Genomic DNA, 18,481 nt, shown 5'->3' on the forward strand with positions numbered 1-18,481 from the left:
CAGAAGAGGAAAGAAGCTCACTGACGGTATAAAACAGTCCACATAGATTGAAGAAATTGAGACTAACTAATATTAAACTCTGTATTAATAAATAAACACTAATGGCATCACTATGACTAAAACTTCCTAATACACAAGTTTGTTCTCAGTAACAAAGCCCTGCAGAATTCAGGGTCTCATCACGACATCTGCTGGACAAAAGTGTCACTGCAAAATTTAATGAGCTGTGGTGTGAGTAAACTTCATTAATCATCATAAACTGAAATTGTATTTTACTCAGTTAGCTATACATCTGTGATTTAGTTATTAAGAAAGTCAAGTGATTTTTTTCTTTCATGCCTCAGCCCACCAGGACCACACTGTTTCTCCGCTGTAATTGTTAATATACTTATTAGAGATTTGACACAAGAAAACTAATTCTGTAAAGATTATTTGCAGTTTATACAAGATTTTAGACAAATTACATTAAAATGTGCTTGTTACTGACAAAAGGTGTAGCAGCGAGTCCGCCACTGCATTCACAATTAGGAGACTTCTCATTTGATAATCTTATCTACTGCAACTTCAGTGTATGTTGGCTGGTGTAAAAAAAAATAATAATAAAACCACATACCTGAGTACATAGGAGGGGCGCAGCAGACAGGGATAGCCCACCTGGTTGGCGAAGGTAAACGCATCTTCCTGTGAAGGGACAGAAGAGTGTTACATTACATTAGACTGACACTGACTTTTATCCGAACCACCTTACAACTGCTATATATGTCAGAGGTCACAAGCTGACCCATCGAGGCATAGACTTCACAAGACCTCTGAAGGTGTGCTGTGTATCTGGCACCAAGGCGTTAGCAGCAGATCCTTTAAGTCCTGTAAGTTGTAAAGTGGGGGCCCCCATGCATCGGACTCCAGCACATCCCACAGATGCTCAATTGGATTGAGATCTGGGGAATTTGGAGGCCAAGTCAACACCTTGAACTTGTTGTTGTCTACCTCAAACCACTCCTGAATCATTTTGCTTTGTGGCAGGGCGCGTAGTCCTGCTGAAAGAGGCCACTGCCATTAGGGAATACCGTTTCCATGAAAGGGTGTACATAGTCTGCAACAATGCTTAGGTAAGTGTTAGGTGTCAATGTAACATCCGCATGAATGGCAGGACCCAAGGTTTCCCAGCAGAACATTGCCCAAAGCTTCAAACTGCCTCCACCGGCTTGCCTTCTTGAATAGTTCAACAAGATAATCAGTGTTATTCACGTGTCAGTGATCATAATTTTGACTTCTCTGTGTCTAACTTTTTAACTAAGATTTGAAACACATTCGATTGCTCCAAAACTTACAGTCACTGAGCTACAAATCATTTTAAGGCAGACGAGGAAGAACCATCATTCTAACAAACACAAAAGCAACAGAAAACAAAAAATTAATTATTTAGTAAGTATTTAGTAAAATGTGTATTAAATGGACGACACGAAATTGGTGTTAGGTGATGAAGCTTTCTAAGCCATGGCTCAACCAGTATGATGAAAGTCACAAAGAACAAACAAAGGATCAGTATCAAATCAAAGGTGTGTGTTTGCACTCAGCCTCGTCCCTGTAGTAAAAACTCTTTCATACAGCAAGCCCCATTTTAGCCATGCTCAATTCAGCCACACGCACAGAACTAATCAAAAGAGTAAAAGGGAGCGTAGAAGTGCTCTAACAGACAGAGGAGCTGCAATTCATCTCCCTTTCGATTTTCTTTTCTTCCATTCAGTTCACATGAGGAATGAGAGAAGAAAGACTAGCAGTTGTGGAGGGAGTCTAGCTTTGAGAGAAAGACGGTATGTCCTCCTCCTCCACCTTCTCATCATCATTATCATCATCGCTCTTTTTCTCTTCTCCGTCTCCGAGCAAGTCGAGCATTTTTCTCTCTATCATTACCCAGTGTGCACTCGCCAGGTGGAGTACCATTAACAAACACAAAACAGCCTCCCAGAGATGCAAGAACCATCTCCCCGCGGCTGTGCTAGAGTTATTTCAGCCCAATGAAAACAGTTTCTTCAAGATCGGCAGGGAAATAGAATATGTAGGTAGACTCTGGAGAGCACACAGAACTGTGTTTATCTATGTGTACCGGCTAATCGCCCTCAGTGGTTACTGAATACATGAGCGACGGTAATGGAAGAGACATATTTCAGAGCTGACATTTCAGTGCTCCTCGTGTTCTACAGAGGGGACTGCCAGAGCTTCATTGTGACTGAGCCACGGGTGAGTTGAGGGGCCAAACACAAAAAAGACGCTACACAGGACAGTAAGTAATATGGCACAGTGGCCTTTATGAGGAAGAAAGTTCTACAAATAATAACTTGTCTATAAGGAATGGTGTAGCTAACTAGGGCTGGGCGATATGGCCTAAAAATAAATCTCCGATTTTATTTACTTTAATTCAATTTACGATTTTTTCCGATTTCCCCCCTACTTAAGGAAAGCAATAAGGTTTGTTGGTCAGTGCGGCTTTGTTCATCGCGGAGAGACTGGCATTTTTCATATTCGGCTGGATGTCTCTGTTTCAGGTGTTGGAATAGGTTTGTGGTGCTGCTGCCTTTCACTGCGATAGGCTTTAGGCAAATGTTGCAGCGTGGTGTCTGTTGTTCCACATCTGTCGCAGCAAACCCATACCAGTTCCAAACAACAGATGACTTTATTCCTTTCTTGGGAACAAACTTCCCGCTCTCACCGGTAGCCATTTTGTCGCTTGCTGTTGCTGTTTAGTGTATGATGTTGTCGCTATGGGAAACGAACACTACGGAAACCCCGGGGAGCCAAAAATGTGCTATTACACAAAAACTCGATTTACTTATTTTTTAAATCGCCCGCAACAAAAAATTCGAATTAATTCATTCAATCGATTTTTCGCCCAGGCCTATAGCTAACCTAAATTAAAAGGCAGTGTTGTGTGTGTTTAGTGTGAGGTAGTCAAAACCAAAACAAAATACATTTTTGTAAATATATAAATAAAAATACTATACATAAACCCAATACGGAAAACCCAACTTTTAATTGTTAGTGATGTCATGAACCCTTGTTGGGACGTACAAGCATATGAAGTTATTTCAGGTTACACCTTACTTTATACAATAGGTTTTCATATAGGTTTCTGTGTATAATGCAAATATTAGACTTTCTTAAAGAAGATGCATATGTACACAAAACTAAATAAAATTATAAAAATTACCTAGATGGGAATGTCTTTTAGAAGCGAAACACATTTGCCTGAACTAAACAAACAGCTAACTAATAACTAACTTCAGTTACTCGGGGAAGTCATCCTTTTACTGTTTGTTTCCAAAAGACAGCCTGCAAAAACACCTGAGCGGTCAAATCAATTGAACCCTGAAGTTTACTGGTTTGGTGTGATATTATCTTAGAGTTAGAGGCCACAAAAAAACTCATTCTGATGCCGCTCCACTACACTCACACACCTTGTAAAGGAGAAATTTCTTAAGATCTTCTTAGCGAATTGTCACAACGTATATCGTGCTAAAATATATCATTAAACGCCCTTAATGTTCATTATTCTTTTGTTTTCTCTCACCAGGGAGCTAAGGGCCCTCCATGGGGCTTGGGCCACCCCGAGGTCATCCAGTATGTTGGAGAAGACGGAGCGTTCCTCTGCCCGGTCGATCTGCAGGGGGCTCGTCCCCAGAATCTTCACACCATTCAGGTGCAACGGGGCAGCCAGGTTGTTGGGGATCTGGCCTCCAACTGACACAATGCTGCCAGAGCAACCCTGGAGAGGAGAGGATGGGAAGAGAATAATGTAAGAATGCAAGAGGATAGGGCAGCAGGTAGAGTAAAAGAATGACAAGTGGAAGGAGGAGAAAGGACAGGAGAAAGGGAGATACTCTGTCAAGTCTTGGACCCCCTGCCACAGACCTATCAGCCAGATTAACGGTCTGTGGCCACTTCCAATTATTCTGGCCACTGATCACACAGTGAAAACACGAGACAAACAACAGTTGATCTCAGTTGTGCCCTGGGTTTAGTTTATCACCAGAGATGGAGTGTGTGTTTGTGTGGGTTCTTTTTGCAGCATGCAGCCCCTATTCCTGTCTAGCTGATCCAGGGGGATGCTGTTTCCATGGCAATGCCAGGTTGTATCACTTCATTATTCATGGGCCTGCTCTCCTGCTCCTGTCCAGGGTTTATCTCCATGCTCTAATGCCGTATTTATCACACACACACACACACACACACACAGAGAAAGCAAGAGGGGACTGTAGCTGTGAGAGAGGGATTGATGGTAATGCTATCACACTGAACAAACAAACACTTAATCACGCTCTGATCCCATCACAACTTTAACCGGATTAGAATTCCTCTGCAAGGGAAAGTCAATAGACATTGCTACGCACACACACACACACACACACACACACACCCACCCACCACAACATAAATACACGTAGATGTACACAGACAATATCAGGGTAACTATTCATACCCTTGAGCAGGTTTTGCAATCTTAAGGGTGAGGTGGGCTTGAGTAGCAATGGGATGTAAGGTGAAAAGTATGTATCATGTAGTCAGGTCATGTGTGTGAAATCACATCAGTTTCATATAACATAAAAAAAAACATCTTTTTTTCAACATTTTAGTTTGCACTGACTTTAACATTCATTTACACAGGAAAAGCGTGTTTTGTGATACTCCGTGATAGTAGCAGACTTACAGATGACATACCTCTGAATCTTCAATACAAGCTGCTAAATTATTATTTTTAGAGAAGTAAACTGGATACTTTTCCACAGTTTCTGTAAATAAAATCAACTTTTTTCTTCGTCATGACAGTTACCCTCATAAAATGACCCAAAAGCCTTAAAGTGATGTAAAACGACCTAAGAATATATTTACCCAAAAAACTATTTAGCAAGCACTTCCACATGATCTATGAGTGTCAGCAGGCCTCGAAAACCCATAAAAAACATCCACATACTTGTAACTGCAAAACCTTAGCTCTAAAATCTTACAAGAGTGGATCTAACATTGATCACTGAAAATATAAGTGTAAAACAATGGTAGTTGTGGCGTTTTGGGTTTTCAGTGGAGGGTTTGACAAAAATCTTTTCCTTAACAAAAACTTAGAGGCATATAGGTCATTCGTATGTATTTAGTTGGAACTTTCAGAAGTGGCATGTATCCATGTGTGTCCTAACCTCCTGTTGGGTGATGTCCAGAATGCGTTCCAGGGTCAACTCCTCAAAGTAAAGGCGGTCACACTCGTCAAAGTCAGTGCTGACCGTCTCGGGGTTGTGGTTGACCACCACCGTCTTCTTTCCCATCTGCCTCAAAGCTCTGATGCTTGACACCGCGCACCAGTCAAACTCTACACTGCTCCCTGGTGGATCGAACAGTTGGCCATAAACAGGAGTTCACAAATTTAGCATAAGAAATAACTGTGATAAGCTGCATGACTGTGACATTTGTCTTCCATGTAAATTATATTTTGTCTTCTGTTCATGTTTAAAGGTGTCGTGTGCAGACGTTTGTGTTTAGACCAAATGTTCTATGAACCCTAACACTTCCTGGACAACATCACTGTATTAGAGCAGATAACCAATCCTTGCCAATGCAGTGCAGCTTATATATGTAGTTTGTTTGAATGGCACTGGTGGAATTAACTTGTGGTTAAAACACTTGCTAATTATTATCATATTTATAAAAACTTGTATCTGACCAGCATGAAAATTATATGAAAGTGTATTGTTGGACTCACCAATGTGGTAAGGACCACAACCAAGAACCATAATTCCCTGGTCGTTAAAGTCCAGATCATGCTCCTGATAGATTGGATGAAATTACAAAACCATTGTTATTGATGCACTTTTGTGAACGTCTGTACATCTTTAGCACAGCAAAAAAAAACTCTTAAAATTAATATTAGTTATTTTATTCGTTTTTAAGTGTTTGAATTGGTTACGTACATAAATACATGCATCGTAATGGTACTATAATACTACATACTCCACCATGATAGGTACAATACAGGTAGTTGGTCATGGCCGGATACTCTGCTGCCAAGGTGTCAATCTGAGAAGAGGGATCAGAAACAATAAGAGGTTAAAATGAGTAATTCATTCAGATATAAAGTCATTCTTGTCCGCCACACTCCTACAAAGTACCAGTAATGTGCCATGTAAACCTGTTCACTACAATCACATACAAACTCCATACATAAAGACACCAGGCATCTTTAAGCAGAGTTCAGACCCAGGACCTTCTTGCTGTTAGGTGACAGTGCTCATTTGTAATGGTTTCTAAATAGATGATGTACTTTAAGTAGTATTCCTCTTTTCAGAGTGTTAATGAGTACATTTACTTTGGATACTTTTATTACATTATTATCTCAGTCTATCTGACCTTCGCTGACCTACGCTCCAAGAAGGAGCCCAGTGATGCTCACCTGTTTGACCCAGGGTCTGATGCCGTGACTGTGCCTCAGCTCTCTGGCTTCTTTCTCACTGGAGCCCAGAATCTGACCGACCTGTAGGTCTGAGAATCCGTCCTGCTTGGCCTTCAGCAGCAGCTCCTTAGGAACTGTGCCACTGTAGGAAAAGACAACAAGTAATGCTAATTATGCAGCTGTTTCGCAGCCATTCAGAACCCCATACAGTTTAAACATTGATTCTGTGGATTTCTTATTTATTAAATGAATAATCAACCAAATCCTGTCTCAAAGAAAAGTGCAAAAGATTCATTCTGGTACTACAAAATGGCAAAGTAGACATTAGCAGAGTCTGTCAATCGCCTCTTAAGCTTAAACGTTTAATGCACAACATTCCTGACATGAACGCAGTAGTGAGGAAAAAGAAACTACTGGGAAGGATGAAAAAAAAAAAGTTACTTTATTTTTTTTAAATGTTTTCCGTCAGTCCCTTTCTCATATATCTGTATCCACTGAACCAAGAGGGTCAATCCAGCAAGTGGGTCATGACTGGCTCGCCTACCCAGCGGTGTGGACTGCAGGGAACAACCCGCCTCAAAGCAATCAATAACAAATGGACAAACAAGGCGCCTAGTTGCCAGAGCATCAGGTTGGCAAGTGCAGCCATTTAAAACCCATTTTGATCAATAAAACTTTAGTGTGAGCTGTTTATCAAAACCATAAAAGACGTGAAGAAGAGGAGAGCTTTTTTTGTCATTTTTTTAAGAGTTATGTATTATTATCATTATGTATTTTTACATTTTACAATTTTACTGATTAATCAACAACATACATTGTATTGGCCATTGTATTGCTGATATGGTTTTGGCTTTATTTTCATATTCAAATATGACGATTCATAACGGTACAAGTCAGTACATTAACAAAAGACACCAGTATCAAGTAAATTACTGTGTGTGAAGCCTAGCTTAGCTCACAAAGATGGGAGGCTGGGCAAATAGCTAGCTTCTGCGCTAAGTGGAAAAGTACACGTTTCAAAATTGCATTATGTTTTTTTAGCAAGCTAGCCCACAATACAGCTAAACGTCAGCTGAGTTTTGCTCAGAGTTAGGAAAAGCCAGTAAGTTCACAGTGAGGACAAGACAAGTGATATTCTGGTGCAGTTACTGGACTCTGATTTGGCCATAAAATACAGTTCCAGTAATATTCAATATCTGCTTATCAAAACCATACTGAAATGTTTCTCTGTTCCTGAGCATGTTAAATTAACAAGATAGAGTGTGTAAATACAACATTTAAGGAGTTGTTGGAAGGCTCTTGACAGAGCTCAGCTAACTGTACCCTTTGCTTTCGGTGTGTGTGCAAAGTTAAACTAAACGCATTAATACATGGTGATAAAATTGATATTGATCTGCTCATGTAACTCCCACTAAGAAATCAACAAGCGTATTTCCTATGTCATAGCATTCCTTTAACCCTAGGTAAACACAAAATTAATTCCTATTTCTGCTAAACCACAACTTGCTCTCCCTCCTCCTTATCTGAATTATTTATGACCTTGTAGCGTAACAATATTGGAAATGTCAACTGTGTTTTAACTCCCACTGCACATGGCTGAGCTGAGAAATAACAAACACCAGAAACAACGAAAGGCGAGAGCAGCGTGAGTTCTTCTGAGTCAGGATCACAGAAAGGAAAGGAATTTGATCTGAGAGCTTGGTTGTCTTGTGTACATTTACTCCCACTGCAGGAGCTGTTTAAAGTGAGAGTGAAATACTTTGCATGCCATGAACTCATGTACATACACCCTCACACACACACACCTGAAACACAAAATACACATTAAGACAATGTGCGAGAGAAGAAAAGGGACTAACAGATTCTCATATATGCTTATAAAACACGCACATTCTAACTAAATTTTAATAATGGCAAGAACTAATTTCTGTTTTATTTCACACTTTTCATTTAGTTACATTTTTACTTAAGTTTGAACATTAAAATGGCACTTGTGTGCAGTATAATTGCTGACCTCACCAACTGAGTGAGTTCTTTTAATTGTAATTCATGTCACACACAGGGCTTGTGTACCTAATTATCTCTGTCCTCATACGCAGGTTTATAGTCAGGTTGTCATATTACTGAGTTCTGCGTTGTGCAATCAAACGTTAACAAAACAAATGTCTCTATGGAGGACATGGGAAAGGGTGCACCCAACATCCATCTGGTTTCGGACCAGTCTCACGTCACCAGATGCAAAAAAACTGATTTGTGTGTTTATGTCTATATGAGTAAATCTGATCATACCGTTTTTTTAAAGCTAAATGTCGATACAAAATGTGGAATATGGTACAGGAATAATATTGGTGCACCATCTACTTTGATTCCTGGTTCCTGCAATGAGAGGGTTAGACTTCTGAAGAAGTCATCTTGGACTTAAGGAAATTGTGATCTGTATTTCTTCGCTTTTTTGAGGATTTTTCTAATTTCTATCAATAATTATCTTTCCATCCTAAATAATGTCCTACAGCAGTATAGGATTCAACACTCCAAGACTCCTATGAGTCTGTTGACCAGTAGAGCCTGAAGCCCACCTGTACTCAGCTCTACGCTCCACCAGTCTGGCAGCAGCCTATTGTAGTGTGGCCATCCCAGTGTCCCCTGCTTCAGAGGCAATGGAGACTACAGTCTTCCATATGTCAGTGTGTTGAAGTGGGCGCCAACCAGACGGCCAGCCATTAATTATTAAACAGTAGAGTCTGAAGGAAGCCGCAGGTAACCTGTGGCTGAGCCATGACAATTCACAGTGGCTGTTCAGGTAAGAGCCCGAGGGCAGAGAAAGAAAGCAAAAAAGAGTGCGAGAGAGAACCATGGGAGAGAGACGTGAGGAGACTGGGGTCCATCTGATTTTTTAGGACCCAACATTTCCCCATTGAAGAAAATTCAGTCATTTCTAGAAAGAACTGTGTTTCTCCCAAATTCTATTTTTAACACAAACTGTGTTGTGTGCAGGAGAATATGGTGTATTTGAGGAAGCATCCTGCAGTTGGAGATGAGTGCAAGATTAAAAATTTTTTTTAAAACAAACAGTGCTGCATAGACAGGAATTACATTTATGTCTATATTTAATTAAATCAGATTTAGTTTCCTGAGATTTCCAGAACTCTGTGGACACAACTACTTGCAAGTAATACAAATGTTCATTAAGTGGAGTGTTGTGTACTGTGAAATGTTTGTATTTTGTCTTTTAATGCTACAAATGTGGGACACAAGAAGTTTTCCTATAAGAGCCAGAGTAACACAATGGTTAAACTAAATTTAAAATAAAATTAAATAAAATAAATACATAAGAACGTAGTTTCACTGCAGGATTTACAGAGTTGTGGTCAGACAATATTCAAATTAGCAGTGGATGACATATCTGTAGCAAAGTTGCAATATTAACCAGCAAACTAACAAAGTCCAGGGCAGAAATAATTGGACAGGTCACAAGGGGATAAATGTATATGACAAAAGAAAAGAGACTGACCGTGACAGAGCCCACTTCGGACCTAATAAGTAATTAGAATATATTCCATAAAATTATAATAATCCACAAGTTGCCTGCCTGTGGTGCTAGACTGCAACTTTAGGGTTGGATGGATGGATAGCATTTTGGAGGAGATAGAGAAAGCAGACAGATATGATAAAGTTATGTGTAACTTTTACCCTAGTTTATGAGGATGTCACATCACTCACATATAGGCAGAGACAGAAGTACTGACCAAGCATACATATTGATACACATAAAATACATAACATAAACATCAAATCATATAATTTAATTTCCTAATTCAACATTACAAAAAGTGCGTGTTGTTCCCCCCCGTGTGCATCTGTGTGTATGTTACCTGTTGTAGTTAGCCAGGTGCTTCTCCAGCTGTGTTATCCTGCGCAGTTTGTGGAGGAACCACTTGTCTATGGATGTCAGCTGGTGGATCTGATCAACACTCATGCCACTGTGGAGGGACTTAAAAGTGGAGACATGAAACAGACTCAGCGTTGCATTCATCCGTCATCATCATCAAGTTCATCATTCATGCCCCTTATTAGATGCGTATGATAAAAGAAATCATGCTACAACTCATTCAGCGAACCCTCACTGGATAGGAACGGTCATTCAGAGCAGTCACTGTAAATAATATGTTTTTATCCATTACTTGTTCAAGGTCTCTGAGTAAAATATATAACATAAGTAATTTATTACTTTGCCAGTATTGGCCTTTTATTAAAAATCAGATATCAATCTGTGTCATTATCCTGTAATATGACAGAGGCAGTGCCCTGACAACAGCTAGTAAATATGTTTTATCATTTTTATATTAGATGTCTGGCCAGAGAAATCACTCCAGGTTAGTGTGGGAGGATTTCACTCAGCAGTCTGTAAAAGCTACCTCACAATGATCTGCTAATCAAGCTGCAAGTGATTCTCACTGTTACTTTCAGTAGGGAGTTTCAGTGTGTTATGTAATTTGAGAGTCCAGATGCAAACGTGTTTTTGAGTGTTGATGCCTGAGATACAATACCAGAAACATATCAGAGGATTATATCAAATTTATAATCCTCCAGTATCTTTTTGCTACTTATCATAGCTTATGTCTAAATATCTTTTTAGGAGGGTGGGTGTGTCTTGTGGTCTCAGCTGTTTACATTTTTATGCTTTCCCCCAACATAACTACAAAATATTGTCTCAAATTGTCTGGAACAAAGGAGCATAGGTTTTGAAATCAAACTGGTGCGGACCAGAGAGGTTAGCTAAGACAGACTGTGCTGACCACCTTGAGGCATTAGAGCTGGTGTTGGATTGCCTGGAGATAAGATGTGGATCATTAATCCCTAATGCTGTCACCATCTTCAATGGTCTCACAGCATATTTAAAGGGGACAAATATATCTCCACTGCGAGGACACCAATCTCCCACAGTTGGAGGTTGCGACACTGACACGACCTCATTCTGATCTGTTCTCAGCTGGTGATAAAAGCATGTTGAAAGTGCTGGACCTGCAGATGTTTTTCACCTTGCAAAAGTGCTTTTCACCTTCATCTGATTCTCTAAGGTAAAATATCAGTATATATTGAGCAAGGACAGAATCAGACTTACAGATTTCAGATGATTTGATTTTGATTCATTCCCCTGACATTTGTACACATTTGAAAAGGCCATACTGTCGAAAGTTAGACATAAACCCTAGTTGTTCTGTGTGTTCCCCAAGTACTTTCTCGCCTCCTCCTGTGCATCTATTTAACTAAATCCAAATTTCAAAGACAAGCAATTCCACAGAATTTGGCATTCACAACTAGGCATGCAAGTAGGCCAGGGACACATTTTGCTGTACACTTCATGTTTTTTTCTCCATGATAATTACTCTGTTACACTACAAAATGTGATTTTAATGAGAAAACTCTAGTCAGTGTCATTCATTATTAACGTTATGAAAGGCTAGTATACCTTGGCGAGGGAGAAGATGCGGGTGATGGAGGGCACAGCCAGCTCCTGTTGCAGGTCCTGGGTGTCGGCCCATGCTTTCTTGAGTGGCAGCCGGGGCATGAAGCCATCCACTGATGGATGACACATCCTCAGGGCCTTTTGCATACTCTCCTCGAAGGTCCGGCCCACTGCCATCACCTGAATCCAGAAGAGGGAGATACATCACAGAATAATATGGGTGTGAAAGTCTTGTGAATAAACAAGTGAGTGAGTGAGAGTGCTTATCTGCGGATCCTCCCCCACCTCTCCGACACTCTTCATGGCACTGCCTATTTCATGGGACATGCCATGGAAGCGGTCCAGGTCCCAGCGGGGGATCTTGGTGACAATGTAGTCGAGACTGGGCTCGAAGCAGGCTGTGGTCTTCTCCGATACGGCGTTCTTGATCTCGGGCAGGGGGATACCCAGAGCCAGCTTAGCGGCGACAAAAGCCAAGGGATACCTGCGAGATCAAAATCAACTAGTGGTTGAAGTTTCTGTGACATAAGTATCATTAGCATGATCACACAGTAATGATTGATTAATGAATGGTGTCTTGTTGTATTTAATCCTAAACTTGGTCGTACTGGAAAGCTCCAAGATCTTTTTGAACAATTGTAGAAATCCTTCCCTGAATTAAAATCAAATTTATTTATATCTTCAGATATTATGTCATAGCACGTCCAGATGTCAGTCTGAGAATTCCAGTCCCACTGATGCGATACCAAGCACTACCTGTTCAGCAAACAACTGTGAGGGAAATAGAGTCAGTGTGTCTACAAGATGGACCAGCTGCAGTGTGATTTGAGAAGTGTCTTTGGACATCTTGATATCATGTTTAACAACAGAAACCTCACACTATTGAATTCCATTGTAACATTCATAAATTTAAGCGGATCTGTGTCACTTTCTCCATGAAGAACTACAAACTTTATCATGTAGGATATTTATATGCAACTGCCCACTTACTTGTGTGTGTTAATTTTTACTGTATGTATGCATGCATTTTATCTTGCATGTTTATGGACACCCCACATTCAATTTCTAAAACGACCAGCCAACTCACTATGTATTGTATTTATTCTTCCAGGTGGGTAAATGTCACATAGGCATACATATGGTCAGTAATGTAGATGTTCAATTTTGTGTATCGTTATCCATGTTACATATGTAGTTGGTAGTTATTTGCAGAATTTCGCAAGCTAGGTGTCCTACTAGGACGATTTGACACAAACTTGCAGTTTACGATGAGTGGTTGTCTGATTTTACCTGTCAAAACATGCCGAAGGGAGTCAGAATCAGAAGGTGCTTTATTGCCAAGTAGTGTTTTACATATAGGAGGAATTTGCAGTTGACAAATATATCTAGAAATATATAAATATGGAATAAACAATGCAAGTTATATAAGAATAATAAAAGAATAATAGAAAAAATAATACAACTATTTGCAGAAAAAGAACAACAATTCAGATATTTACATGTTCATTATTTAGGGTTTGTGTTGTACAGACGTACTGCCATGGAAGAGAATATTGTGTACATAAATATATAAATTGACAATATAAAAATATATAGAACAACAATTAACAACAAATATGTGCAATGTGCCATGTTTGTAATTGTATTAATTAAATAATATTTACATATGTAGAGACTTTTGTATTTTATGAAAGGGGGGAGTGTCAGAGGGGGACCTGGGCCTTGTTGATGAGGCTAGCTGCAGATGGGAAGATGTTTTGTGTTTTGGTCCTGATGGTCCGCAGCCTCCTGCCAGAGGGGAGAGACTGAAACAGTTTGTGTCCGGGGTGAGAGGAGTCAGCTGCAATCTTTCCTGCACGCTTCAGAGTCCTGGAGGCGTACATATCCTGAAGTGATGGAAGATTGCAGCCAATAACCTTCTGCGTAAAGCCAATAATTCGCTGCAGCCTGCCTTTGTCCCTGGCAGTGGCAGCAGCATACCAGATGATGATGGAGGAGGTGAGGATGGACTCAATGATGGCCGTGTAGAAGTGCACCATCATTGTCTTTGGTAGGCTGAACTTCTTCAGCTGCCGCAGGAAGTACATCCTCTGCTGGGCCTTCTTGGTGAGGGAGGTGATGTTCAGCTCCCACTTGAGGTCCTGGGAGATGATGGTGCCCAGGAAGCGGAAGGAGTCCACAGTGGCGACAAGGGAGTCACACAGGATGATGGGGGAGGGTGGGGCTGGGCTCTTTCTAAAAATCCACAACCATCTCCACTGTCTTCAGAGCGCTGAGCTCCAGACTTTTCTGGCTGCACCAGGTCACCAGACGGTCGATCTCCCACCTGTAGGCGGCACCTGGAGGTGCTATTAACTATTGGTGTACAGGGAGAAGAGATTGAAGAGGGGAAAGAACGCAGCCTTGAGGGAAACTTGTGCTGATCGTCCCGGAATCAGAGACATGTTTTCCCAGCTTCACGTGCTGCTTCCTGTCCGTCAGGAAGTCAGTGATCCATCTGCAGGTGGGGTCAGGCATGTTCAGCTGAGAGAGCTTGTCCTGCAGCAGGGCCGGGATGATGGTGTTGAAAGCGGAGCTGAAATCCACAAACAGGATCCTGGCGTAGGTTCTTGGGGAGCCCAGGTGCTGGAGGATGTAGTGAAGGGCCATGTTTACTACATCATCTACAGACCTGTTGGCTCTGTAGGCAAACTGCAGGGGGTCCAGGAGTGGGTCTGTGATGGATTTAAGGCTGGTCAACACAAGGTGCTCAAAGGACTTCATTACCACAGAGGTCAGAGCGACAGATGGTTTGGTTTTGGTTTGGTTTTTTGGGGACAGGGATGATGGTGGAGGCTTTGAAGAAGGCTGGCACATGGCATGTCTCCATTGAGGTGTCTGCGAACACCGGAGACAGCTGATCAGCACAGTGCTTCAGGGTGGATGGGGAGACACAGTTGCTTTGCGGGTCTTCTGCCTCATGACTCCTCCGCTCAGTCCACCAGAGCGGAGGAGTCATGAGGCAGAAAACCCTGGGATGGGGATGGTGTTCGATTAACTCTCAAAGCAGCAGTAACACTGGTTGAGCTCATTTGCCAGGCAAGAGTCATTGATGGAGTGAGGGGCTTTGGGTTTGTAGTTAGTGATCTGTCTGAACCCCCTCCAGACAGAAGTGGCATCATTTGCCGAGAACTGGTCCTTCAGCCTCTCTGATTACAGTCGTAGCTTCTCACACCTCCTTGCTAAACCTTTACTGTAAACGCCCTGCACCCGGCCCTATCTCCACTACTAAATGCCTTCTCCTATTCCAGCTGACTGAGCTTAGCTGTGAACCAGGGTTTGTCATTGTTATAACTCAATCTGGTGCGTGTTGGTATAGAGCTGTCCTCACAGAAGCTGATGTAGGACATCACAGCCTCTGTAAACTCATCCAGATTGTTGGTAGCAGTCCTGAAAACATCCCAGTCAGTGCAGTCCAAACACACCTGAAGATCCTCTACAGCTTCACTGGTCCACTTCTTTGGTGTCCTCACCACAGGTTTACAGAGTTTTAATTTCTGCCTGCATGCAGGAATCAGGTAGACCGTGTGTCCCAGTGGAGCGCGGGGCACGGTGTGATAGGCACTGAACTGTGGTGTTCTCCTCTCTGGTTGGATGCTTTATAAACTGTCTTCTTGGCAGAGGTTTCCTTTGTTAAAGTCACCAAGAACAATAACAAGGGTCCTGGTTTGTCTGCTCCACACATAGTATCCGGTCAGCCAGCATGCGGTGTTGCATCGTGCATGTTGGCCTGCGGCAGACTGTAAACACCGACCAAAGTGAATGAAGCAAATTCACCAGGGGAGTAAAACGGTTTGCAGTTAATGATAAAATATTCCAGATCAGGAGAACAGTGCGGCTCAATTACTGTCACGTCGGTACACCAGCCATTGTTAATATACAAACAGATGCCTCCACCTTTTGTTTTGCCAGAGAGTTCTGTGTCGCGGCCCGCTCTGTACAGTTGGAAGCCTGCAAGCTGCAGTGTCCGGTATCAGTCCACACAGCCACGTCTCCGTGAAGCACAGAACAGAAGATGAATAAAAGTCTCTGCTTTTCCCCACCAGTTGCTGAAGGTCGTCCAGATGTTGCACAGTGTGCGCACGTTGAAGAGAAATATTGCCGGTAGCGGTATGCGGAGTCCCCAAATTGTTTTTTACTGGTAATGATAAGAATTGTAATAAAATGACATAAGGAGCACTTTCGATACCCCCTACAGCTTGGATGTCCTGAGATCAAAGCTAAAAAATAAGGGCGATAGAGCCTTTGCAGTGGGCGGCCCCATCCTATGGAACAGCCTCCCCCATGCATATTAAAGCTGCACAGACCTTACAAATGTTTAAATCGCTGCTTACGATGGACCTTTTTGCAGTAGCTTTTAACCTTCCTTAACCTGGTTTCTCATTTTTTTTAAAGTGTTGTTGTTTTTTTCCCCCTGTGATTCACTTTGGCTGTAGTAATGTTATTATGTATTTGACATCCACCCTGTTCAGCACTTTGGTCAGCTGTTGTTTTAAATGTGCTATAGAAATAAAATTGACATTGACATAGCATAGGTCATTTTTAATGGCCTATACATAACAGCCTATTGTATGTTTATTGTGATTCTGTTAGCTTATTAATTTAAAATGGAATTATTTAGTAAATGTATGGTTATTACTCTATTTTGATATATCGAGATTTTAATAATAATAATATGTGATTCTTGTATTATATTGTTATTGTTTAATATTGTCATTTGTATTGTTCCAACTAAGTTTTGTTGGCAGTTAATAAGAACTAGAAAAACCACTGAGGACCAGCCAACTCACTGTATTTTATTTATTCTTTAAGTATAAAATAATTTCTAAAATATGTCTCTATGACAGCTTGCACTCTGTAACGTCACCCTACAGTGGATGAGTGTTTGATAGTCGTAGAATATTCATTTAAAACAATATTCTCCGTCCACAGCACACAGTTTGCTTCTGTTATCACACCACTGCAGCACAGCCACAGTTTGTGAAAGTCAATCAACCAGTCTGATATAATTTGGTGTCATTTCAACTTTCTTTAAAACCAGAAACCTGTATGTCTGAGCTTAACTGATCTGGCCTAATAACCACTTTCTGTGGAAAAGTTCATCAGACACACAAGAGATAGATATATAGATATCTATCTCTTGTGTGTATATATATTTGACTTTCCAACACGTTGTCTTACTAGCCTTCTAGAAGTGTGTGCCTTCTGTTTGTATACATGTATTCTCTCACCCAGTGGCTTTGGATGCCAGAGCGGAGCTTCTGGAGAGCCGGGCATTGACCTCAATTATACAATACTCCAGGGAGGACGGGTGTAGGGCATACTGGATGTTGCATTCGCCTATAATGCCAAGGTGACGAACCACTTTGATGGCCGTCTCACGGAGCATGTGGTACTCCTCGTTGGACAATGTCTGGCTCGGTGCCACCACTATGGAGTCACCTGAAGAAAAAGAAGAAGAAGGTGAAGGATCAGGACTAGTAGCGTCTTTAAACAGTAATAATGTTCTCGGACTTGGTTTCGGTTAATGAGAAAGATGCAGAGACAGAGAAAACACAGGATGATATTGTGCTGACTGTGTTGTAAAAAAAAATTAGAAACCATCAGCTGAATAAACACCACATAAAGCAAAAACAAAACAGAGAAATAATTTTTACTTTGATGACAACAGAATACAAAAAGCAAGCAGAACTTAATGTATGTGTGCATATTGTAGTACCTGTGTGAATGCCCAGTGGGTCGAAGTTCTCCATGTTGCAAACGGTGACACAATTATCAGCCACATCTCTCACCACTCATATTCCACTTCCTTCCAGCCCATTAAAGACTTCTCCACCAGGATCTGACTGCTCATGGCTAGAGCCTAAAATAAGCACAGAATAGACAATAATGTGAAGACCCATACAATATAATTCAATACAATAGCTCTGCAATGCATCTAATACTTATTACCAATGGTTAACATTATTTCTTATAAAACCGTAATGAAATCAAAATGGGTGTAAGTAATAACCCTGACATTGACAGGTCTTGAGCAATCGTCTGAATGTACTCAAAAAACATTTAATCACAGAAAATAACATTGAAAACAGATTGGGTGACTTATTGGGCAATAACTACTCCGCAGAAATAATTAACACTGAGAATGTGTGGGTTGAGAAACCACAGTTACACATTTCGAAACACTGAACCTGTTAACATGGTTATTTATTTAGGAACAATGATATCTGCTGCAAGGAGGTTTAATGAATCTTACACAGCTTCACAATTTAGCATCACAATAGTCTTTAGATTGCACTGCCCAAATTTGTTGATCTGATAATCCTCTAAAAGGACTTCGTTAAAGTACTGAGACTCTAAATTGCATATTCAATTCAAAATGGATAACTTCTTGTTACGTTTAGGCTACATCTCCAAGAGTTTAGTTTTTAGATATTCAAAGGGGGGGCTTGTTGAAATTTGTAGGGGGCGTCAGTGAGCCATTTTTCCACACCCACACCCCAGAACCATATCAGACGACACAATCCAACCCTTCTCAC

General features: G+C 41.1%; 1 protein-coding gene across 1 annotated transcript; it reads right to left on the reverse strand.

Annotated features, from left to right (window-relative positions):
- Positions 1–556: 556 nt before the first annotated feature.
- LOC119884050 (carbamoyl-phosphate synthase [ammonia], mitochondrial-like) lies at positions 557–17,737 on the reverse strand. Its single transcript, XM_038694519.1, has 11 exons — positions 17,662–17,737; positions 17,174–17,384; positions 12,189–12,387; positions 11,907–12,083; positions 10,309–10,427; positions 6,437–6,578; positions 5,998–6,063; positions 5,750–5,813; positions 5,190–5,371; positions 3,569–3,763; positions 557–681 (listed from the first exon to the last, which is right to left on the reverse strand). The coding sequence occupies exons 1-11, from the start codon at positions 17,693–17,695 to the stop codon at positions 565–567; spliced, it is 1,506 nt and encodes a 501-aa protein (XP_038550447.1). The 5' UTR covers positions 17,696–17,737; the 3' UTR covers positions 557–564.
- Between the last annotated feature and the right edge of the window lie 744 nt (positions 17,738–18,481).

Source organism: Micropterus salmoides, unplaced genomic scaffold (assembly GCF_014851395.1).
Source record: "Micropterus salmoides isolate LMB-PRFRI ecotype aquatic unplaced genomic scaffold, ASM1485139v1 Ms_hic_scaffold_3114, whole genome shotgun sequence".
NCBI classification, from domain to species: Eukaryota; Metazoa; Chordata; class Actinopteri; order Centrarchiformes; family Centrarchidae; genus Micropterus; species Micropterus salmoides.